This window comes from Chlorocebus sabaeus, chromosome X, assembly GCF_047675955.1.
Source record: "Chlorocebus sabaeus isolate Y175 chromosome X, mChlSab1.0.hap1, whole genome shotgun sequence".
Taxonomy (NCBI): domain Eukaryota; kingdom Metazoa; phylum Chordata; class Mammalia; order Primates; family Cercopithecidae; genus Chlorocebus; species Chlorocebus sabaeus.
The window spans coordinates 134,108,229-134,133,224 of NC_132933.1; the positions used below are offsets into that span (position 1 = coordinate 134,108,229).

General features: G+C 40.4%; 1 protein-coding gene across 5 annotated transcripts in view; it reads right to left on the reverse strand.

The window, feature by feature from the left end:
• The window catches only part of PPEF1 (protein phosphatase with EF-hand domain 1), a 133,231-nt gene that overhangs the window by 60,670 nt on the left and 47,565 nt on the right, over nucleotides 1-24,996 (reverse strand). For all 5 annotated transcript variants that reach the window (XM_007991188.3, XM_007991191.3, XM_073013855.1 and 2 more), the window contains 3 exons: nucleotides 12,169-12,329; nucleotides 6,215-6,329; nucleotides 2,366-2,412 (listed from right to left, as the gene is read on the reverse strand). In XM_007991188.3, the coding sequence (XP_007989379.2) occupies nucleotides 2,366-2,412; nucleotides 6,215-6,329; nucleotides 12,169-12,329 (323 nt within the window). The remainder of the gene's footprint in view (nucleotides 1-2,365; nucleotides 2,413-6,214; nucleotides 6,330-12,168; nucleotides 12,330-24,996) is intronic.

A 24,996-nucleotide genomic window follows, 5' to 3' on the forward strand; every position in this document is an offset into this window, starting at 1 on the left:
TACCACCCACCTCCTCCTGTTCAATCTTTACATTAGCACCTTCCAGTTTTATATGCTCCATATAGTTTTGCAGACAGAATTAAAGAAATATGTTAGAATTCTCTTTTCTCATCTGTCTACTCCAGAGTCCTATCCCTGATCACACTTTCACACGAAATAAAGAAATTTTCTTTTCTAAACGCCTTGGAATTTAGTGACTACGTTCCTGATTTAATCTACTCAACTATTTTCCTTTTGATGTATTTCCCAAGCCTCTAGACAAAGAATGACCAGGTTTGTTGTTGTTCTCCACATACCCCGCCCCTCCTCCTTCCTCACATTGTAATTGTCAACAATAGCCGGACCACACTTCTGAACATTTGGTGAGGAGCTACGTCCCAAATTAAATAAATCCCATCCCCTGTCCATCCTTCCACCTCTCCCACAGCACTCCAGTGGAGCCAGTAGAATCTCCATTTCTTGGTCAGTGAAGCCCCTTCCACCCTGAACTTATTCAGAAAGCCTTCTACCCTCCATAGGCCTGGACTCCCTTCAGAGCACAGGAGCACTCCTAACTCCTGCAGCCCTTCTGAAGGAAAGGACCCACCCCTCCCCAGGACACCCGCCTCAGGCCCAGGAGCAGGGGAGGCTCCACTTGCCTGCAGGGCTGCTCACAGAGAAACACCCCACCACCCTCCTTTCAGGCCCATGACCTCTGACTAAACTTCCTTCCCCTACTCCTCATCTGGGTCCATGTGGCGCCCCCCACTGTTGAACACACCTGCTTTCCAGGTCCTTGCCCACCTTATCCCCAATATTCTCTTTCACTGGCTTGGGCTGCCCATGTTCTAGGCGGCACCCCAGGGCATCCCTTGCCCTGGGACTGCTCCCCCTGCATTTCCCACTATCCCACGGCCCTCACTGCAGTCAGCCTGCTCCCTGACACAGTCGGTCAGCATTCCAGTCCTACTATCCTCCTACTTCTCCCAGTTGACTGGCCCATCCTGGCTTCTCTTCCTTCCCTACCCAGCTTGGATTCTGTGGCTGATGTCCCGAATTGCTCTTTCACCAGCCCCCTCGGGTCCCTGCCAGCAAACCTTTGCCTGGACTTCCCACACCAACCTGCTACTTTTTTTTTTTGCACCAACCTAATAAAACAGTTGCAGTAAAGAAGCCAGCTAAAACCCACCAAAACCAAGATGGTGACAAGCGTGACCTCTGGTCATTCTCACGGCTATACTCCCACCAGCACCATGACAGTTTACAAATGCCATGGCAACCTCAGGAAGTTACCCTATATGGTCTAAAAAGGGGAGGCATGAATAATCTACTCCTTGTTTAGCATATCATCAAGAAATAATCATAAAAATGGGCAACCAGCAGCCCTTGGGGATGCTCTGTCTATGGAGTAGCCATTCTTTTATTCCTTTACTCTCTTAATAAACTTGCTTTCACTTTACTCTATGGACTCATCCTGAATTCTTTCTTGTGCGAGATCCAAGAATCCTTTCTTGGGGTCTGGATCGGGACCCCTTTCTGGTAACAATAATAATCAGAATATATTTTCTTTCAACCCATCTGAGAAACCTATGCTATGCCCAATTATTTGGCATGCTAGTTGTGGGGATAACAGGGGTAGGTGAACAATAAATGCATTAATCAAAAAGAGACATTCAGAAGACTAGTGTAAAGGGGTAACCACTGTGAGGGCAGGGACCTCAAGATCAGTTTTCTATATGCAGTCAGTCGTCCCTGAAGCAAACATTCAGGCTGCAACTCTTGGCTCAGAGACAGAAAAAAATCCAATCAAAGAGATGCAGAGAAACTCCATGCTGGCCAAGCAGTTTTGTGCCCTCTGTGCCGGCTCTCACAAGCCAAATGCAATAAATGAAAAGGAGGCACAGCATTGGAAGAGCAACTGAGCCCAAGGATGGCGAATCAGGGCAGAAAAGAGAGCACGCTGGAACTTATTCCTTATAATAGGCAACTCCACTCATGCATAATTAGGGTGCACTGGAAGAGAAGACTGGTATGTGACATGATCATCCCTGAACAAACAAAAATAAAACAGACTGCATCCCTCCCCATCCTGTACCATCTAGACATTTATGATGTAATAAAGACAATACATACAATCAGGTACAAATTCTAATGGATACATAGACCACAATAATGTCGAATGAAGACCCAAATTAAAATTTTAAAAAAATGTATGAGATGTATGTTAAAAAAAAGATATGGCTCTACAAATCTTTGAGCCTCCTGGTTAAAAACTATAACGTTATATCTGTATTTGTACATATCTCTAGTAAAACGAATATTGTTGTCTGCCCTAAGACAGCCCTCCCCCAAGAAAAATGCTAATATTTAGCAAATCATCATTTACCTTGTAGAAGATCATAAAAAGATCATCCAGTTTCCCATGCAAATCACCTGCAGTGCAAACGAAAAATCAGTATTCAGTAGAAAACAAGATACAATGCCCATGTTGTTACAGACTTTTAAAAGTGAAATACTGCTGATCCACCCCAAGTGTTCTCAGGGCACTGGATTTTTATCCTACGACGATGTTAATTTGACAGGAAATTTGTCTCCATAGCACTCTTTTCTTCCTCTCCTATAGTGGGGACAGCATCTAGTGCTTCACTCCAGTCATTTGCACAGGGCTTTGATCACTCTGGGCCAAGCACTGTGCTAAGGGTTTTACATGAATTATCTAGTTCAATCCTTACAACCACTCTGTGAGATGGGTTTCGTCTTCATCATTCTCGTCTTACAAATGAGGCTCAGAGTAGTTAAGTAAGTTATGCAAAGTTACTCAGCCATCAAGTATCAGAGCAAGAATTCAAACCCAACTTTAACTCACTTCAAAACTCAAGCTTGGCTGGGCGTGATGGCTCACACCTGTTATCCCAGCACTTTGGGAGGCCAAGGCAGATGGATCATTTGAGCCTAGGAGTTCAAGACCAGCCTGGTCAACATGGCAAAACCCCGTCTCTACTAAAAATACAAAAATTAGCTGTGCATGGTGGTGCACGCCTGTAATCCCAGCTACTCGGGGGGCTGAAGCATGAGAATTGCTTAAACCCGGGAGGTGGAGGTTGCAGTGAGCTGAGATCGCACCACTGCACTCCAGCCTGGGCAACAGAGCAAGACTCCATCTCAAAAAAACAAAAAAACAAAACAAAACAAAAATTTAGCCAGGTTTGGTGGTGCACACCTGTGATCCTAGCTACTCAGTAGGCTGACTGAGGTGGGAAGATTGCTTGACCCTGGGAAGTCAAGGCTGCAGTGAGCTGTGATCATGCCACCACACTCTAGTCTGGGTGACAAAGTGAGACCCTGTCTCAAAAATAAAACGAAAAACAAAATCCCCTCAGGCTCTTAGCGATTATTCTGTTCACTCACACTGTAATCCCTAGGAGAGCAGTAACAGTATCTACTTTAGTCAGCATTGAATCCCCAAGTGCCTACCATAGTACCCAGTGGATAACAGGCACTCAATAAATATATTTCTTGGCTAAGTACATAGCTTTTTAAAGCCATGTTTTCAATATACTCCAGCAGTAGCATCTGAAATTTAAACATTGTGAGTAGACAGTTGACATTCTTTGATGAGACATAGAAAAAAAATGAAAGCCAACTAGGGGAAATCATATGAGTATCTGAAGCCATTAATTAAAAAATAAGGCCAGGCATGGTGGCTCACGCCTGTAATCTCAGCTCTTTGGGAGGCCGAGGCAGATGGATCACTTGAGGCCAGGAGTTCAAGGCCAGCCTGGCCAACATGGTGAGACCCTGTCTCTACTAAAAATACAAAAATTAGCCAGGCATGGTGGTGCGCACCTGTAATCCCAGCTACTCAGGAGGTTGAGGCAGGAGACTCGCTTGAGCCCTGGGAGGCAGAGGTTGCAGTGAGCTGAGATCACTCTACTGCACTCCAGCCTGGGCGACAGAGCAAGACTCTATCTAAAAAAATAATAATAATGAGTGACTATGTGAATATCCAAAAGCCCTATTTGGATAACTATTTCTAGGTAAAATATCTTTCATAAGTTCTGCTCATAAATTTTTATTCTTTGTATTCAACTTAATTACTATAGAATTTAATTTAGGAATATTTTTCCCTCAGTTTGCTTAAAATCCCACAACCAAGATTAACCAGATATATGCAACAGAAGACTCCAAATATACTGGGAATAGTAAAATAGAAACTCTATATCACCAGCACTTAATTATAAAATACTACTACTATAATATTATTAGCATATTAATATCATTGTATGCTTAAATCTCATTGCTTTCATATGGTCTCACTCTAAATCTAAGGACATAAAGACGGGAGGACTCTTTACTTAGTTTAATATTTTTAACTTCTAGTTGGACAGCGAAAGAAAAACTTGTATCACGGGAAGAAGGACAGAAAGATATTTCCACTGCCAACAAAAACATGAGTGTAGAATTTGTTATCATTTATAATATAACTGTAGACTAAAAATCCTCTTATATTTCATGCATGCTGAAAACTGTGGGGCATATTTACATGTACATGTACAAAAATGCATTTCACAATTAAAATAATAGCAAATTTTCATCACAGTCTCTCCCCCTTTCCCACCACCGTCTTAAACGGAAGACGGTTTTGAAGTTATGGTCCCAATTTTAAATTTTATTATAAATAATCACAAAAGTTTTGAAGTTCAATGAGCTGTTAAAAATGGAAAATGATAATATTCCCATGTTAAGAAAACCCACGGGCCTTGTCTTTTCCCTCTACCAATGGTACTACATGAAAAAGTCTAGAAATAAGTGCCAAGATGTGGATATCTTTAACGAATGGAGATGTCCAATTAAGTCATTCCCTAATCTTTGTCTCATGATGGAAAATGCACCATCAGGTACATAATGTGAGGATGGCAGATGTGGGGCTGCCTTTAACCTGGGATACAGAAGACCTGATTTTAATTCTGATCCTGCCATTTTTCTGTTTGAGCTTCAATTTCACCCATAAGAGCAAAGAATAGACTAGAGAACCCTTCAGTTCTCACACTGTGGGATTCTAGGACTGCCCTGCCCTGTAATTAACGTGTGTCTTCTTCCAGATCCTTCTAGCAAGGACGAGTCTGTAGTGGCTCCCAGTGAAACACAGGGAAGCGTATCCCATTCTCAGTTTGGGCTATTATATATATCCTAAGAGCACACCTAGCCCTGGCCTCACAGGCTTCACAGGGTGGCATGGCTTTCTGAGCCTCATGACCCGAAGTCTCTGTTTTCCATGAAAAGTAAGGCCAGGTGAGGCCTTGAATAAAAGACACCCACTGCTGAGATGAATCATCTGCTAGTCAGAGACGTGATGGCCTGATGAGGCTGGAAATGAACCATTAGAGACTCTTCAAAAACCTGAGTCAGGGCATGTCATGAGGTAGGCACTGCTACATCAAGTCCCTGCCACCACTATCAGATGCTAGAAATGCAAATACTTTAATTAGATTGTCAAATTCACTTCTACCTGCCAGAATAAGAGAAATGCAGACTAAAAACTGATTTGGAAAATAACAATCACTGTTTTGTAACCTACAGGCTTAATTAGAAGTTAAGGGAATTGCTGTTCCTTCCACGCACCCCACTCTCAAACAGTTGCAAGCACGCTGAGCACCAACTGTGAGGAATTTCAATGCGTACTGTTTCTTGAAGCAATATCCTGCCAGGCTGGCCTATATGATAGCAAAATCTCAAATCTTGTCATTTAAAAGAACAAGAAACAGATTTCTGGGACATTCCCACTCTTCTAAAAGCTGCAGAGACCAGTTGGAAAAATCTAAAACAGCAGCCAAGGGCAGAGAAGAATTTAATCTCCACCCTGCCATGGGCTTTTCTCTTCCCAGCATAAGTGGCATGCAGAGGCCCACCGAGAAAAAGCAATGTGGAACAAAGATAATGAGAGCTAGACGGAGGGCAAAGAATGCTTATTCCACTCATGGGTGGTTTTTCCATATTAAAATGCTGTCTGCCTTTATAAAAAGCTATGAGCTCTTTAATTTCTCACATAATTAATTCCTGCCAGCTGGTATGCAAAACAAAGACAAGATGGGGAACAGTATTATCATGATAGATAATTCTACATTAACATTTTTCCCTTAACACAGTCCAATTTACACAGTTTTCAAGTTAGGCAAACGATGTAGGACCAAGAGGCTCCTAAATATTAATTTGACAACTCTGGTCTGAAACTTACCACAGATTGTTAACTCTTTGGAGGGAGAAGTTTGTACATGAGTGAAATTCGGCATTTGCTTCAGGACTTTCTTGGTTTCAAATAGCACCTCTAAGACATAATGGGCATGAAGTATCTGTGAGGGGGAAGCAGAGAAAACAGATGTAATGAACAAGGAAGAAAGACATGACTGTATAGAGAACTGTAAAGGTAGAGCACGTGCGCACGTTTCAGGTCACTGTATTTCAGGATAATCTCTCAATTATTCTGAAATAGATCATTCTAGCACAGTGTCTGGCATATAATAAGCCCTCAGTGGACGTGTGTAACTGAAAAAATGAATCATCATCCCAGGTCCTTAGAGCCCAAGAGAAGTGAAGGGAGGCACGCCCTTGCCCTAGGGAAACATGCAGACAAAAAGCCAATTGTAATAAAAAAAGAGAAAAAGAAAAAGGAGAGGGAGAATGAAGAAAAAATGATAAATACATACTCCAAAATATAATATAGCATTGATGTGACTACTACACAAATTTAATGTATTTTAATAGGTCAAAACTATTTAGACCTATTGCCATATTGGACCTATGCTGTCCAATATGGCAGCCACTAGCCACATGGAACTATTGAGCATGTGAAATGGAGCTAATCTGAATTGAAATGTGCTGTAAATGAAAAATTCACACTGGATTTTCAAGCTCTTTCCTTTTTTTGTGGAGGGGGAAGAGATAGGGTCTCACTATGTTGCCCAGGCTGGTCTTGAACTTCTGGCCTCAAATGATCCTCCTGCCTCAGCCTCCCAGAGTGTTGGGATTACAGGTGTGAGCCACCACCCCCAGCCACATGTAATCTGTTGATTCCCAACACTGGCTTCAGTATTACCTTAGCTTGTCATTGTAGTTTTTCTGGTCCATTGGTAGTACTAATCAGAGTAATTGTTGTCTAAAGGGGCAGTTTTGTTTTTTAAAAAAGCTAAATTAACAAATATTAACTGAGAATATATTGCAACAACAGAAAATTATTATGAAAATAATTTCTCTGGGTCTTTGGATTGACTAAAACCATTCTGGTCATACTAATCCTTGCCTATAAGGCTATCTTTCCATAGCATTAGAATTATATTTACAACTGCAATATTAAATACTTAAGATGATTAACTCAGATGGCAGTCTCTCCATTTATAAATATACTCAGGTTAAATAACCACTTTAATAAAATAGTCACATTCTTTTAAGTTAGAGGAAAATACTACCTTTAAAGAATATTTCTTTTTAAAAAAGCAGTTTTAGGGCCGGGCACAGTGGCTCACACCTGTAATCCTAGCACTCTGGAAGGCCAAGGCGGGCAGATCACTTGAGGTCAGAAGTTCGAGACCAGCCTGGCCAACATGGTGAAACCCCGTCTCTATTAAAAATACAAAAATTAGCCAGGCGTGGTGGCACGTGCCTGTAATCCCAGCTACTCAGGAGGCTGAGGCAGGAGAATCGCTTGAACTCGGGAGGTGGAGGTTGCAGTGAGCCGAGATTGCGCCATTGCACTCCAGCCTGGGCAACAGAGTAAGACTGCACTCCAAAAAAAAAAAGCAGTTTTAAAATGGAGAAACAAGTCCTTTTTTTAGTTGAAATAAAATTTTAAATAGTAGAAATGGGTAAAATAATGAAAAGTCATTTTCCGTCTCCCCTAGATCATATTCCCCTAATCTCTACCCCTAGAAACAGGCACTGTTAAAAGTATCATATCTTTCCCAGAAATATTCAATGTGTTTGCAAGCATACAAAAATCAATATAACCACAGATGAATATTAAAATGCATGTATAAACATATAATCCCTTAAATACAATGTGCTATATCCATACAAAGTAACATTATTCAGCTAAAAATAGGAAGGAAGTACTGATCCATGCTACCATGGATGAACCCTGAAAACATGCCAAGCAACAGATGCCAGGCACAAAAGGCCACATATATTGTATGATTCCACTTATAGGAAGTGTTCATATTAGACAAATCCATAGAGACAGAAGGTAAATTAGTATTGCCAGGGGCTGGGGAGGGAGCAAATGGGATTGATTGCTAATGGGGTTTTGTTTGGGGGTGATGAAAATGCTCTGGAATTACATAGTGGTGATGGTTGCACAACATTTTTAATATACTAAAAACTGTTGAATCATACACTTTTTTTTTTGGCAGGGGGGACAGAGTCTCACTCTGTCGCCCAGGCTGGAGTGCAGTGGCACAATTATTTATGAAATAAATACTCTTAAAAAACCAATGGGTAATACAAAGATCACAAGGGAAATTAGAAAATACTTTGAGATGAATAAAAATGAAAACACAACATATCAAAACTTATGGGATACAGCAAAAGCAGTGTTCAGAGAGAAATTTGTAGCTGTAAATGCATGCATTAAAAAAGAAGGATTTCACATCAATAAACTAACTTAATATTTTGACAAAGAAAATAAGAATTAGAGTGGAGATAAATGAAATAAAGAATAGAAAAACAATAGAGAGAATCAACAAAACCAAAAGTTGGTTCTTTGAAAAAATCAACAAAATTAACAAACCTTTAAGCTAGACTGACTAAGAAAAGAGAGAAAATGAAAATAACTAAAATCAGAAACTAAAGTGGGGACATTACCATCAACCTTAAAGAAATAAAAAGGGGTTATGAAAGAATACAATGAACAATTGTACACCAACAAATTAGGTAATTTAGATGAGATGAACAAATTCTTAGAAACTCACAAATTACCAAAACAGACTCAAGAAGAAATAAAAAATCTGAACAGATCTAGAACAAGAGATTGGATCAGTCATCAAAAACCTCCTAATAAAGAAAAGTACAAGACCAAATGGCTTCAATGGTGAACTCTACTAAACATTTAAATTAGAATTAACACCAATCCTTCTCAAACTCTTCCAAAAACAGAATAAAAGGAAGCAATTCCTAACTCACTCTACGAGATCAGTATTACCCTGATACCAAAGCCAGGCAAAGACACTACAAGAAAAGAAAATCACAGACCAATATCCCTTATGAAATAGAGGCAAAAATTCTCAACATAATACCAGCAAACCAAATACAACAGCATTTTAAAGGGATTATATACCATGGCCAAGAGGGATTTATATTTACAAGGCCGGTTCAATATAAGAAAATTATTCAATATATCACACCACATTAATAGAATGAAGGGTAAAAAACACACAATCATCTCAATTGATGCAAATAAAAGCATTTAACAAAATCCAACACCTTTTCATGATAAAACCACTCAGAAAACTAAGAATTGAAGGAAATTTCCTCAAAATGATAAAAGACTTTTATGAAAAACCTACAACTAACATTAAACTCAGTGGTGAAAGATTGAAAGCTTTCCCCCTATGATGAGGAACAAAATAAACACGCCTACTTTCACATTGATATTCAATATTGTGGTGGAAGTTCTAGCCAGAGCAATTGAGCAAGAAAAAGAAACAAAAGGCATCCAAATCAGAAAGAAGGAAATAAAACTATATTCACAGATAACATGATCTGGTATATAGAATATTCAAAAGAATATACCACACATGCACACACACACACACACAGACATACACAAACTACTAGAGCTAACAAGTATATTCGTCAAAGCTGCAGAGTGTAAGATCAACACACACGTAATGAGCAATCAAAAAAGGAATTAAGAAAACAATTCCTTTTATAATATCAACCAAAAGAACAAATTAAGAATAAATTTAACCAAGGTGATGAAAGACTTGTCCACTAAAAACCACAAAACATCACTGAAAGAAATTAAAGACATAAATAAATGGAAAGACACCATGGGTTGAAAGACTTACATTGTGAGGATGGCAATTATTACCCAAAGTGATATAGCAATTCAATGCAATCCCTATCAAAATCCCAATAGGCTTTTTTGCAGAAATGGAAAATTTGATCTTCAAATTCATTGCAAGGGGCCCCAAATAGCCAAAACAATAATGAAGAACAACTTCAACATTGCAAAAGAACAAAGTTGAAGGACTCATACTTCCCTATTTCAAAACTTATTACAAAGCTACAGCAATCAAGACAGTGTGGTACTGGCACAGACACATAGACCAATAGAATAGAACTGAGAGTCCAATAACAAACCCATATATCTATGGCCTATAGATTTTTGTTTGTTTGTTTTTTTGAGATGGAGTCTTGTTTTCTCGCCCAGGCTAGAGTGCAGTGGCGCGATCTCGGCTCATTGCAACCTCCACCTTTCGGGTTCAAGCAATTCTTCAGCCTCAGCCTCCTGAGTAGCTGGGATTACAGGCATGAGCCACCATGCCTGGCTAATTTTTGTAGTTTTAGTAGAGACAGGGTTTCATCATGTTGGTCAGGCTGCTCTTGAACCCCTGACCTCAGGTGATGCACCTGCCTCGGCCTCCCAAAGTGCTGGGATTACAAGCATGAGCCACCGCGCCTGGCCTGGCCTGGCCTATTGATTTTTGACAAGGGTGCAAAGACCACTCAATGGGGAAAGAACAGTCTCTTCAACAGATGGTGCTGGGACAACTGCATATCCATATGCAAAAAAATTAATTTTGACTTCATACCATATATAGAAACTAACTCAAAATCATTCACAGACATAAGTGTAAAGGCTAAAACTATAAAAGTCTTAGAAGAAAACACAGAGGCAAGTCTTCATGACCTTAGATTTGACAATGGATTCTTAGATATGACACCAAAAGCACAAGCAACCAAAAAAAACATGGATAAACTGGACTTTATCAAAATGTAACGCTTTTAGGCCTCAAAGAACATTATCAAGAAAATGAAAAGAAAACCTACATAATGGGAGAAAATATTTGCAAATCATATATCTGACAAGGAATTTATATTCAGAAAGAACTCTTATAACTCAATAATAAAAAGCCTGATTTTAAGTGGGCAAAGGATCTGCACAGATTTCTGCAAAGAAGGTATACAAATGGCCAATAAATACATGAAAAGACGCTCAACATCATTCGTCATTAGGGAAATGCAAAACAAAACCACAATGAAATGCCATGTCACACACACTAGGATGGCTATAATAAAAATAAAAATAAAAACAAAATAACAAGTGTTGGCAAAAACATGAAGAAATTGGAACCTTCATACATTGCTGGTAGAAATGCAAAATGGTGCCACTACTGTGGGAAGCAGTTTAGCAATTACTGGAAAATTTAAACATAGAGTTACCACATGATCCAGCATAGAGCTACCATATGACCCCGTGAAATATTCCTAGGTATATACCCAAGAGAACTGAGAACACATGTTTATACGAAAATCTGTGCATGAATATTCATAGCAGCATTGTTCATAATAGCCAAAAGGTGGAAAAGATCCGAATGTCCATTCACTGATAAATGGATAAACAAAATGTGGTATACAATGGAATATTATCAGCCATAAAAAGAAATTAAGTAATGATATATGATATGACATGAACAAACCTTTAAAACACTAAGTGAAAGAAGCCAAACACAAAAGGCCACATATTTGATGATTTCGTTTATATGAAATGTCTAGAATAGGCAAATCCATAGAGACAGAAAATAGAATAGTGGTTGCCAGGGGTGGGGAGGAGGAAATGATAATAGGAATGGCCTTTCTATTGGGGGTGATGAAAATGTTCTGGAATTAGATATTGGTGATGGTTGCACAATCTTGTGAATGCAAGAAAAAAATCACTGAGTTGTACACTGTAATTTTATGGTATGTGAATGATATCTCAGAAAATGGCAAATGAAATGCTGTTAGCCTATAGAAAGGAGCTTGCTGTGCACCTGAGGAGACTTCTATTAAATGGGTAACAGAGGGTAGTTCTCACTTAATGTGAACTGTTTTCTAAAGAAATGCATTTCTGCTGTAGTATGTCCATCCATTCTTTCAACAGTTATTGGGCATCTGTTATGTACAAGAATCAAGGCAGCATCTGCTTACACTTACCTGTTGTTCCTTGAAGGCCTCAAGAAGTAAATCAATATCAGTACAAGTGAGAGGAAATTGTAGCCGAGGGCCATTATAGGAGTCTGGGACATCTATCAAGTCCACATAATCATGTCTGTCCCGCATGTCCTGTTCGCTTTCAAGAGATTGATTTCTTAATTCTGGAAAAGGAAGGACAGAACCGGGGGGTGGGGTGGGAATCAACATTTCAACACTTAAATTTAATAAATATCTTCTTGAATACCTAGCCCATGTAAGGCACTGTGCCAAATGTTCAGCATACCAACATAGCCCACATATAACTGCGAGGAATGACTGACCCTGAGACCAGAACATTCACATGGGTCACCACCATCCCTTCCTGGGCAGATGTTTTACCACAGCAGTGGGTCCATGGCCAGTGGGAAGGGGAGGCAGGAGCACAGGGAAAATTGACCAATCAAGGTATCTGGATGATCAAAGCTCTAGCTCTAAGTTTTTTGCCCACTCTTACATCTCAGACTTTTACAAATAGGGCGGAAAACAGAACAATACATTATATCTGGTTCAAACATCTGCTGCTATTCAGAACCTACAGAAAATTTAACTGCAACATTCAATTTTTCCCCTGTTAAACACTTCAGAGGATTCTATTTAGCTGTAATGGATTTGTTTTTCTCTGTACATAAAAATAAATTTTCTGACATGATTTTCATTCTTTCTTGGTAACAAAGCAGATAAAGTTAAATGTCAAACCACAGGCAGAAATACCCAAAGAAGCTCTCAGTCTCGGAGAGACAGTTCTACATAACGGAGTGCCTGCATTGTCCATTTTAGTGGGTGCTGAGACCCAGGGTCCTTGCCTGCCAGATTGCCCATGAAACAGTCAGCCCCAGTACAGAAATCAAGACAATTCAGATAGAGAAAGACGAAAGGAAACATGGTAGATTGATTGCAAAAGTGATCCCAATTCTCTATCCCACCTTCTATCCATGCTCTTTGTAATGTACTTTTGCAGCTACTCCCGTCAACAGTGTGTTTCCCCATCCCTTCAAACCGGGCTGGGCTCATGACTTGTATTGGCCTAAAGAATGTGATGGAAGTGCTATGTACCAGTTCCAAGCCCAGGTCTCTCTGGAGGCTTTGTATGCTTTCATGCTCTCTTTAGGAACGATGCTACTACCACAAAGCCTAGGCTAGGCTTGAGAAAGATCCAAGACCATGTAGAGCTGAGCTGAGTCATCCTAGCCAAGGCTGTCCTAAATCAGCCCCCAGCCAGCAGCCACCAGAGTTCACTCTGGACACATGAGTGAACTCCAGTGAAGACCCAAAAAATTGCCAAATCAAGCCTGCCAAGATCAGCAGAAGTGTTCAGCTAATCTGTAGACTTGTTAGCAAAAAGAAATGTTGATTACATGCCACTGAGGTATGGTGGTTGTTTAATACACAATATTCTTGCAGATAATGACCCAGAGGACAATGACATACTCTTCAACTCATTAACACTGAATTGTTACAAAGGCCATTCTTCAGAAGTTCTCTGCAAATAGTTTCTCTTTTAAAATATTCAGAGTGGTCAAGTTTGGAAGGTATAATGTTAGCAGATATAGACAGAATACATTTTTTTCATGATCCAGTTATGCTGAGAGATTACAGTTAAGAACTAAATGTGAAAAATGTTTTCTAAAGTCATACTGTTTGGTAATTTAAAAAAATATTTTCTAAATTATTGTGTATCACAGTGTTTTCTGGTGGTGGTTGATGATGTTTTATAAGACGTTGAATTTAGGAGTAATAATGTCTGTCCTTAATGTGGTCCAGGAGTGGTTATTTTTCTCATTTGGGTTTGGCTTGAGATTTAAGAATAACTTAATTATTTCAATTTATATTTAAAGACTAGAAAGGCAGAGCATCTTGATAACTTTATCTCAGGTTCATTACATAGGCAGTAAAGCCTACATACTTCACTGTCTTCAATGCTCATGCCTCCCTTTTCAATTTGGTAGTCATTCCTGGACATAAATCTTGTTCCAAATGACAACTTTCCTTTTCCTGACTGTACACACGGAAATACCAAGCAACTCTTAGAAAAAACAAATAACAGCAAAAACAAAAACCCGCAGTAGTTTCACTACATCATCTAACAGAATTATAAAGGTTATTTTCTGTTATAGACTCTAAAAAATAAAGTGAATATGGAATGCATGGTCAAAACTAGGGGATTTTGTTTTTTTAGATGGGGGAGGAATTTATGGTATGATTGCAGTGTTCACGAGAAAGGCAGTGAAACAGCTTGGGCAACATGGTGAAACCTTGTCTCTACAAAAAATACAGAAAACTAGCTGGGCATAGTGGCGTGCACCTACAATTCCAGCTACTCAGGAGGCTGAGGCAGGAGGATGAGCCCAGGAGGTCAAGTGCAGTGAGGCGTGATTGTGCCACTGCACTCCAGCCTAGGCAACACAGCAAGACCCCTGTCTCAAAAAGAAAGAAAGAAAGGCAGCATAGCTTGAAGCATGCCTGATTTAGAAAGGCAGATGCTGGAGGGAAAGAGGAAATGAAACTGAGGATGCAGCTATGGATGCAGACAGGCATATGGGACCACCCATGGAGCTGTTCCCAGCCCCCTTTCTCCCTTCCAAATCCTCAGAGGCCTGGCAACTTCACAGTCACTTCCCCCCTTGCCTGTATCTCCAGAATGATCCTCTCTTCAGACTCCATAACACAATTAAACATTGTTGGAGACTCCTCCGATCTAAGATGTCACCCCTGGACCTCGCATCTGCCCCACACTGGCAATGCTTTCCTCTCCCAGCCCAGCACTCTGTCTTTATTGTTCCCACTCTTCCCTCTCCCTGGACTACCCTTGCTTTCTCTTCTTTGGACAATTTCTCATCCTTTAAAACTCAGCAACCCCTGCCCAGGTTGAACCCCAGGCCACACCTTTTCCAAGGCATCATGCTGATAATGACAAGGATGGGAGCTCCCAGTTACTGATGTGCCAGGCACTGTTCTAAGCACCTTACATATGTGTATTCATGTGATGACCGAAGCTATCCTATGAGATTAATATTGTTGGTATCCCCATTTTATATTCGAGGAAAATGGGGTACAACATGTAAGTAGGAGAGATGGAACTTAATCCCAGAGAAGCTGGCTTCAAGCTCAAACTCTTAACCATTACGCTTTTAATACATATTAAAATGTAACTATGCTACATGATACCTATAGTGTTATTCATATACTTATAACCAATTTATTTAGTAATCCCAACTCTGTGAGCAATAAAGCAAAAATCATTTTATTTTCCCAATCATTGCCTCCACCCATGCTCTGTCATCTCTCCCTTTCCCATTAGCTAACCGACACAGCAAATCAATTCCATCCCTTCCAGTTATGAAGACTCAGTCTTGTTACTTAAGAACAAATTCAAAATATTGTTTTCATTCTTTAAAAAAAGAGAAGCTTCATCTATCATCCCTTCCATAGATCTGATGACCCTCATTGCCTAAAAGTTCAGTGACAAATATATGAAAAAGCACCAGTTCCCTAAACCGATTCTTAGTTAAAACTACTCAATATGAAGTATTAGTCAATGTCAAATCATAATCCTTCTGCTGGTTTTTAGCAACACAAAACAGAATAACATAAATTCTCTTCCAGTAGCTAATGTGTCATGTATGAAAACAATCAAAGGCTTTAACATTTCTTATATATATGCTGTTCTTGTGGGCTAGAACTATTATAACTAATAACAATAATTTAATGAATAGTATATAGAGATTTGTACAACATAGAATTAATCCTTACCTATTTGATTTACAATTTTGTCAACATGAATCTAAGCTAATTAAGAATTATAGGCAAATGATACCTTTACAAGTTGTTCTAAAGAAAATACATCAAAAATACCCCCTACACACAATCTTTTCTTTTACCCAGTACAGACTCAAAATCTGGACAGGGAAAAATTTAAAGCCCATAAATTTTTATACAACAATTTCTGCCTCTACCGCCCACATGTCACTTTGAAAACAAGCTCCAGATATTGCTGGAAAAAGAAAAGCAACAATTGAACTACATTTATAGTTATTTTTGTTTCTCAGTTATGAATCTGGATCAGAACCATTGGTGTCCATATAATAAATTCAATAGATGCCAAAATGACATTTCATAAAATTCAACATCTGTTCCTGATTTTTTTAAAACTTAGAAACTAGGAATGGAATAATACTCCTTAATATCGCTTTATAAATTTAAATCATCAATAATGGTTTTTCCATTAAATCATTAACAAAACAAGGATGCCCACTTTCATTGTTTCATTCTAACACTGTTCCACTATCTTTGTCCAATGCAATAAGACATGAAGCTGAAATAAGAGCAGTAATTATTGTATAGAAAGATATAAAAATAAAGTTACTTGTGGCCAACATGATTAAATACCTACACTCAAGAAAATCAATTGAAAAAATCCCAGAATTGATGGGAGAATTAAATGTAGTACAGAGCCTGGGTATGGTGGCTCACACTTGTAATCCCAGCACTTTGGGAGGCCAAGGCAGGAGAATCACTTGAGTCCAGGAGTTCGAGATCAGCCTGGGCAACATGGCAAAACCCCTATACAAAATGCAAAAAAATTAGCTGGGCATGGTGGTGCGTGCCTCTAGTCCCAGCTACTCAGGAGGCTGAGGTGGGAGGATCATCTGAGCCCAGGAGGTCATGCAGTGAGCCATGATCACGTTACTGTGCTCTAGTCTGAGGGACAGAGTGAGACCCTGTCTCAAAAAAAAAAAAAAAAAAATATATATATATATGTATACTATAATAAATACATATTTTATATTATATATATATAAAATACAGACGTTAATCACACTGGTTTGAATCACAGCTTCTCCACCAATAAGATGAATAACCGTGGGAGATTACCTTCTAAGCCTCAGATTCCATATCTACAAAAAGGGGATGATAATACTACTAATCTAACTGGTTGGTCATGAAGACTAAATGAAATGATGTATTTAAAGCACTTAAATACATGGCACATGGTAAACATGTAACAAATATCAGCAATAAAAATAATATATTATTATTACTTAATAGTAGTACAATATAAGATAAATTGACATAATTCAAAAGCTTTATTAACACTACCAACAACCAATGGAAGATATAATGGGGAAAATGTTCTGTTCACCATAGCAACAAAAAATATAAAATACCTGGTCCGATAGGACATTTTGGCTGATCTGAGAAGCAGAAAGAAAAGTGAAAACAACACTTCCACACACTCCAACCCACTCCCCGCTTCCGCCAGTCTCTGTTTAAACCTATGGCTATGTATGGCAGCTTCAGCTTTCTGCCTGTGGGAGGAGGCTGACGTGTGAAAAGTGGACTGGGAACGTTTCTGTGGAGTCTGTACTCCTCATGGAGTCCTATGCACTGGTGTTGAGCTCTTAAAGTGGTAGCACAGGGAGATCAACTGTTACAATTGATCGTCACGAAGTGGTAGGATTACAAGGACAAGTATGACTGCTTCCAGGGTCACCTCTTATCTTCAGAGCACCCAAAGTGTCTCAAGATACTCCACGCCCCAGAGTTAAGACCATTAATCTGGTGGCCCCAATATCTGGAAATGTTAAATAACCTTCTGGTTCCTAAAAATACCCTATTTAAGCTGGGCGTGGTGGCTCACGCCTGTAATCCCAGCACTTTGGAAGGCTGAGGTGGGTGGATCACCTGAGGTTGGGAGTTCAAGACCAGCCTGACCAACATGGAATAAATCCTGTCTCTACTAAAAATACAAAATTAGCCAGGTGTGGTGGTGCATGCCTGTAATCCCAGCTACTCGGGAGGCTGAGGCATGAGAATCACTTGAACCTGGGTAGGGGGGAGGTTGCAGTGAGCTAAGGTCATGCCACTGTACTCCAGCCTGGGTGACAGCAAGATTCTATCTAAAAAAAAAAAAAAAAAAAAAAAAAAAAAAAAAAAAAAAAGAAGAGTTAGAAAACTCTTCCAAATTTGTAAGAAAAAGACAGATAACCCAATAGAAAAATGGACAAAAAACCTGAACAGGAACTTCACCACATGAGATGTCCACATGACCAATAAACATACAAAAGGGTGAGCAATTTGGTCGGGTGTGGTGGCTCATGCCTGTAATCCCAGCACTTTCGGAGGCCAAGGCGGGCAGATCACCTGAGGTCAGGAGTTTGAGACCAGCCTGGCCAACATGGCAAAACCCCATCTCTACTAAAAATGCAAAAATTAGCCAGGCATGGTGGCACATGCCTGTAGTCCCAGCTACTCAGGAAGCTGAGGCAGGAGAATGGCTTGAACCCAGGAGGCAGAGGTCACAGTGAGCCGAGATTATGCTACTGCACTCCAGCCTGGGGGACAGAGTGAGACCCTGTCTCAAAAAAAGAAAAAAGAAAAGAAAAAAAGTGAGTAACTTGACTGCTTACAGGGAAATGCAAATTAAACCTGAAATACGATACCACTACATACTCACCAGAATAACTAAAATGAAAAGAATGGACTATTGCAAGTGTTGGTGAGGATGGAACAACTGAACTGGTGAGAGTATAGCTTGTTACAACCATCCTGTAAAAATGTCTGCCAGTATCTAATAAAGCTGAACAGATATAAGCCCTATAACCCTAAACTTCTATCCCTGACTTGTGGTACATTTTTATGATAATGGCTCCCTAAAGAATTATGCCTCCCTGTGTCTACATCCCTTTATACTGTAATACTGCCACTCCTCCGAGCAAGAGATGGATATCTCTTTAACTGCTCTGAATTCATGGCTGGCCTTTTGACTTGTTTTAACCAATAGAGTATGGCAGAACTGATTTCCCAGAGTTCTAGCACATAGGCCTTAAGAGGCCCTGCAGCTTCTGCCTTTGCCCTCTTGGACCCAGCCATCATGTAAAGAAGTCCAGAATAGCCAACTGGACAGAGAGGCTGTGTGAGAAGAAAAGAGGTAACCAAGTTGTTTTTGTTTGTTTGTTTGTTTTTGAGATGGAGTCTCACTCTGTCACCCAGGCTGGAGTGCAGTATCACCATTTCGGCTCACTGCAAGCTCCGCCTCCCAGGTTCAAGTGGTTCTTGTGTCCCAGGTCTCCTGAGTAGATGGGATTACAGGTGTGCACCAACACACCCAGCTAATTTTTGTATTTTTACTACAGATGGGGTTGGTCAGGCTGGTCTTGAACTCCTGAGCTCAAGTGCTCCATCTGCCTCGGCCTCCCAAAGTGCTGAGATTACAGGAGTGAGTTACTGCACCTGGCCAAGAGCTAACCAAGTTAATAGCTAATGCCGAAGTCCCAGACATGTGATTAAAACCATTTGATCTTTCCTGCCCAGTCCAGCTAGATGAGTGAGCTCAACCAATAACACATGGAACAGAGGTGAGTTGTTCCCAGCAAGCCCTGTTCAAATGCCTGACCCACAGAATCACATGCAATAAAATGGCTGTTGTTTTTAAGTCACTAAATGTGGGGGCAGTTTATTAGGTAGCAATAGATAACCAAAAATGAATATATAGCAAAATAAATGCATACATATTTTACCAAAAGGGACATGTACAAGAATGTACGTAGCAGCACCATTTAAATCACCAATCTGAAAACAACTCAAATGCCCATACACAATCAAATGGATCAATTATGGTATATTAGTAAAATGGAATATTATTCAGCAATAAAAATGACCAAATTATAAGGATGATTCTCACAAATGTAATGATGAGCAAAAGAAGCCAGATTCAGGGCCGGGAGTGGTGGCTCACATCTGTAATCCCAGCACTTTGGGAGGCTGAAGCAGGCAAATCACTTGAGGCCAGGAGTTCGAGACCAGCCTGGCCAACATGGCGAAACCCCATCTCTACTAAGAATACAAAAATTAGCCAGGTGTAGTGACGAATACCTGTAATCCCAGCTACTCAGGAGGCTGAGGCATGAGAATCCCTTGAACCAGGGACAGGGAGGCAGAGTTTGCAGTGAGCCGAGATTGCACCACTGCACTCCAGCCTGGGCGACAGAGCAAAACTCCATCTCAACAACAACAACAAAACATTTAAAAAAAAAAAAAGAAGAAGCCAGACTCAAATGAGTATATACCACATGCTTCCATCTATATAAAGAACTTCAAAGACTAGGGTATAGAAGTCAAGAAAGTAGTTATGCGATGGTGTGGGAGTTGGGTAGCACTACAAGAAGGCAGGATGGGAAACTTATGTGGCCCTAATCAGGTGCCGGTTACATGGGTGTGTTTACTTCGAGAAAATGTATTGAGTCATATAATTTGTATACGTTCCTGTAGTGTATGTTATACTTCCAAAAAATGCTTATATAAGACTAAACCACTGTCCCTTTCTTTAATAAAAGTATTTTTCTTATATTTTAAAATCACCTACAGAATTTTTAAAATGCAAATTAAAACAACAACAACAACAATAACAACAACAACACAGTCTGAGTAAACATCTCCAGGCTGGAACCCAGCCATCTGTGGCTCTGAAACTCCTTAAGTGATTCTGATGAAGTGAGCCTGGGTTGAAGTATTAGGTCATTAGCAGAAAGTACTGTTTCATTTTATCATTATCATATTTCCTCTCAAAAACATTTTTGCCAAAGAATATGAACTATAAACAACTGTCTTCGAATTGCAGTTATCTAAAAGAAAAAATGGCAAAGTACCCACTTCCACCCACTCCCTACTCCTTAGGTTTGGCTATTTCACCATTCAGAAGGCTTCCACAGATCATTAAATGCTTTAATTAGTTTCATACATATGCACTTAGCTCAAATCATGCCTATTAAAACACCATTCTTTTACCACTTCACTTTGAAGTGTATTTACAAGATTATTTAAAAGATGATCCTAGATGCCATACACGATTTAATGAGAGCAAAAAAAAAAAAATGGTTGGCCCAAATTAAAGCAAAATGAGCGTTTAAGTCTGGCATCTGTCTTGGAGATAATAACAGGCAGATCTTAATTTACAGGAGAAATACATGGTTGTAAAAAACCATAATTTTAAAAACTTTTTTGAAGTATATCTCCATTGCCTGCCTCTGCTTCAGAATGACTAGATGATAGAATGATAGATGATAGATAGACAGATCAAAGAGAAGAGAGGCTGGCTGCAGTGGCTCATGTCTGTAACCCCAGCACTTTGGGAGGCCGAGGCAGGCGGATCACAAGGTCAGGAGTTTGAGACCAGCCTGGCCAACATGGTAAAACCCTGTCTCTACTAAAACTACAAAAAATTAGCCGGGTGTGATGGCAAGCACCTGTAATCCCAGCTACTCAGGAGGCTGAGGCAGGAGAATCACTTGAATCCAGGAGGCGGAGGTTGCAGTGAGCTGAGACCGTGCCACTGCACTGCAGCCTGGGCAATAGAGCGAGACTCTGTCTCACACACACACAGAAAAGACAGAGAGAGGACAGAAAACAGATACAGTGGGGCCAACTGTGTTTAATCTGCCATTTTCCCCCAGATCTGCTGCATGAAATACTCAAAATATTTTGATCTCTCAGAACAAAAGTTTTGCGGATAAAAAATAAAGTTTCTGTGATCTTGGTTCCAAGATGGCCAAATAGGAACAGCTCCAGTCTACAGCTCCCAGCGTGAGCGACCCAGAAGACAGATGATTTCTGCATTTCCAAGTAAAGTAAGGGGGTCATCTTACTGGGACTTGTTGGACAGTGGGTGCAGCCCATGGAGTGTGAGCTGAAGCAGGGCAGGGCATCGCCTCACCCGGGAAGTACAAGGGGTCGGGGAATTCCCTTTCCTAGCCAAGAGAAGCCGTGACAGACGGTACCTGGACAATCGGGACACTCCCACCCTAATACTGCGCTTTTCCAATGTTTTTAGCAAATGGCACACCAGGAGATTATATCCCGTGCCTGGCTCAGAGGGTCCCACGCCAATGGAGCCTCATTCACTGCTAGCACAGCAGTCTGAGATCGAACTGCAAGGCAGCAGCGAGGCTGGGGGAGGGGTGTCTGCCATTGCTGAGGCTTGAGTAGGTAAACAAAGTGGCCAGGAAGCTAGAACTGGGTGGAGCCCACCGCAGCTCAAGGAGGCCTGCCTGCCTCTGTAGACTCCACCTCTCGGGGCAGGGCATAGCTGAACAAAAGGCAGCAGAAACTTCCGCAGACTTAAACATCCCTGTCTGACAGCTTTGAAGAGAGTAGTGGTTCTCCCAACACAGAGCTTGAGATCTGAGAACAGAGAGATGGTCTCCTCAAGTGGGTCCCTGACTCCCGAGTAGCCTAACTGGAAGACACCCCCCAGTAGGGGCTGACTGACACCTTGTACAGCCGGGTGTCCCTCTGAGACAAAGCTTCCAGAGGAAGGACTGGCAGCAACATTTGCTGTTCTGTGATATTTGCTGTTCTGCAGCCTCTGCTGGTGATACCCAGGCAAACAGGGTCTGGAGTGGACCTCCACCAAACTCCAAAAGACCTGCAGCTGAGGGTCTTGACTGTTAAAAGGAAAACTAACAAACACAAAGGATACCCACACCAAAACCCCATCTGTACATCACCATTATCAAAGACCAAAGGTAGATAAAACCACAAAGATGGGGAGAAACCAGAGCAGGAAGGCTGAAAATTCTAAAAGTCAGAGCGCCCCTTCTCCTCCAAAGGAATGCAGCTCCTCAACAGCAACAGAACAAAGCTGGATGGAGAATGACTTTGACAAGTTGACAGAAGTAGGCCTCAGATGATCGGTAATAACAATCCTCCGAGCTAAAGGAGGATGTTTGAACCCATCGCAAAGAAGCTAAAAACCTTGAAAAAAGATTAGACGAATGGCTAACTAGAATAAACAAGCGTAGAGAATACCTTAAATGACCTGATGGAGCTGAAAACCATGGCACGAGAATTATGTGATGCATGCACAAGCTTCTGTAGCCGATTTGATCAAGTGGAAGAAAGGGTATCAATGACTGAAGATCAAATGAATGAAATGAAGTGAGAAGAGTTTAGAGAAAAAAGAGTAAAAAGAAATGAACAAAGCCTCCAAGAAATATGGGATTATGGGAAAAGAACAAATCTACATCTGATTGGTGTACCTGAAAGTGATGGGGATAATGGAACCAAGTTGGAAAACACTCTTCAGGATATTATCCAGGAGAATTTCCCCCAACTAGTAAGGCAGGCCAACATTCAAATGCAGGAAATACAGAGAATGCCACAAAGATACTCCTCGAGAAGAGCAACTCCAAGACACATAATTGTCAGATTCACCAAAGTTGAAAAGGAGAAAAAAATGTTAAGGGCGGCCAGAGAGAAAGGTCAGGTTACCCACAAAGGGAAGCCCATCAGACTAACAGCAGATCTCTCGGCAGAAACTCTACAAGCCAGAAGAGAGTGGGGGCCAATATTCAACATCCTTAAAGAAAAAAGTTTTCAACCCAGAATTTCATATCCAGCCAAACTAAGTTTCATAAGTGAAGGAGAAATAAAATCCTTTACAGATAAGCAAATGCTGAGAGATTTTGTCACCACCAGGCCTGCCTTACAAGAGCTCCTGAAGGAAGCACTAAATATGGAAAGGAACAACCGGTACCAGCCACCGCAAAAACATGCCAACTTGTAAAGACCATCAATGCCAGGATCAATGCATCAACTAACGAGCAAAATAACCAGCTAATATCATAATGACAGGATCAAATTCACATATAACAATATTAACCTTAAATGTAAATGGGCTAAATGCTCCAATTAAAAGACACAGACTGGCAAACTGGATAAAGAGTCAAGACCCATCAGTTTGCTGTATTCAGGAGACCCATCTCACATGCAGAGACACACATAGGCTCAAAATAAAGGGATGGAGGAAGATCTACCAAGCAAATGGAAAACAAACAAACAAGAAAAGCAGGGGTTGCAATCCTAGTCTCTGATAAAACAGACTTTAAAACAACAAAGATCAAAAGTGACAAAGAAGGACATTACATAATGGTAAAGGGATCAATTCAACAAGAAAAGCTAACTATACTAAATATATATGCACCCAATACAGGTGCACCCAGATTCATAAAGCAAGTCCTTAGAGACCTACAAAGGGACTTAGACTCCCACAAAATAATAATGGGAGACTTTAACACTCCACATTTACAACATTAGACAGATCAACGAGACAGAAAGTTAACAAGGATATGCAGGAATCGAACTCAGCTCTGCACCAAGCTGACCTAATAGACATCTACAGAACTCTCCACCCCAATCAATAGCATATACATTCTTCTCAGCACCACATCACACTTATTCCAAAATTGACCATATAGTTGGAAGTAAAGCACTCCTCAGCAAATGTAGAAGAACAGAAATTATAACAAACTGTCTCTCAGACCACAGTGCAACCGAACTAGAACTCAGGATTAAGAAACTTGCTCAAAACTGCTCAACTACATGGAAACTGAACAACCTGCTCCTGAATGACTACTGGGTACATAACGAAATGAAGGCAGAAATAAAGATGTTCTTTGAAACCAGTGACAACAAAGACAGAACATACCAGAATCTCTGGGACACATTTAAAGCAGTGTGTAGAGGGAAATTTATAGCACTAAATGCCCACAAGAGAAAGCAGGAAAGATCTAAAATTGACAACCTAACATCACAATTAAAAGAACTAGAGAAGCAAGAGCAAATATATTCAAAAGCTGGCAGAAGGCAAGAAATAACTAAGATCAGGGCAGAACTGAAGGAGACAGAGACACAAAAAACCCTTCAAAAAATCAATGAATCCAGGAGCTGGTGTTTTGAAAAGATCAACAAAATTGACAGACCGCTAGCAAGACTAATAAAGAAGAAAAGAGAGAA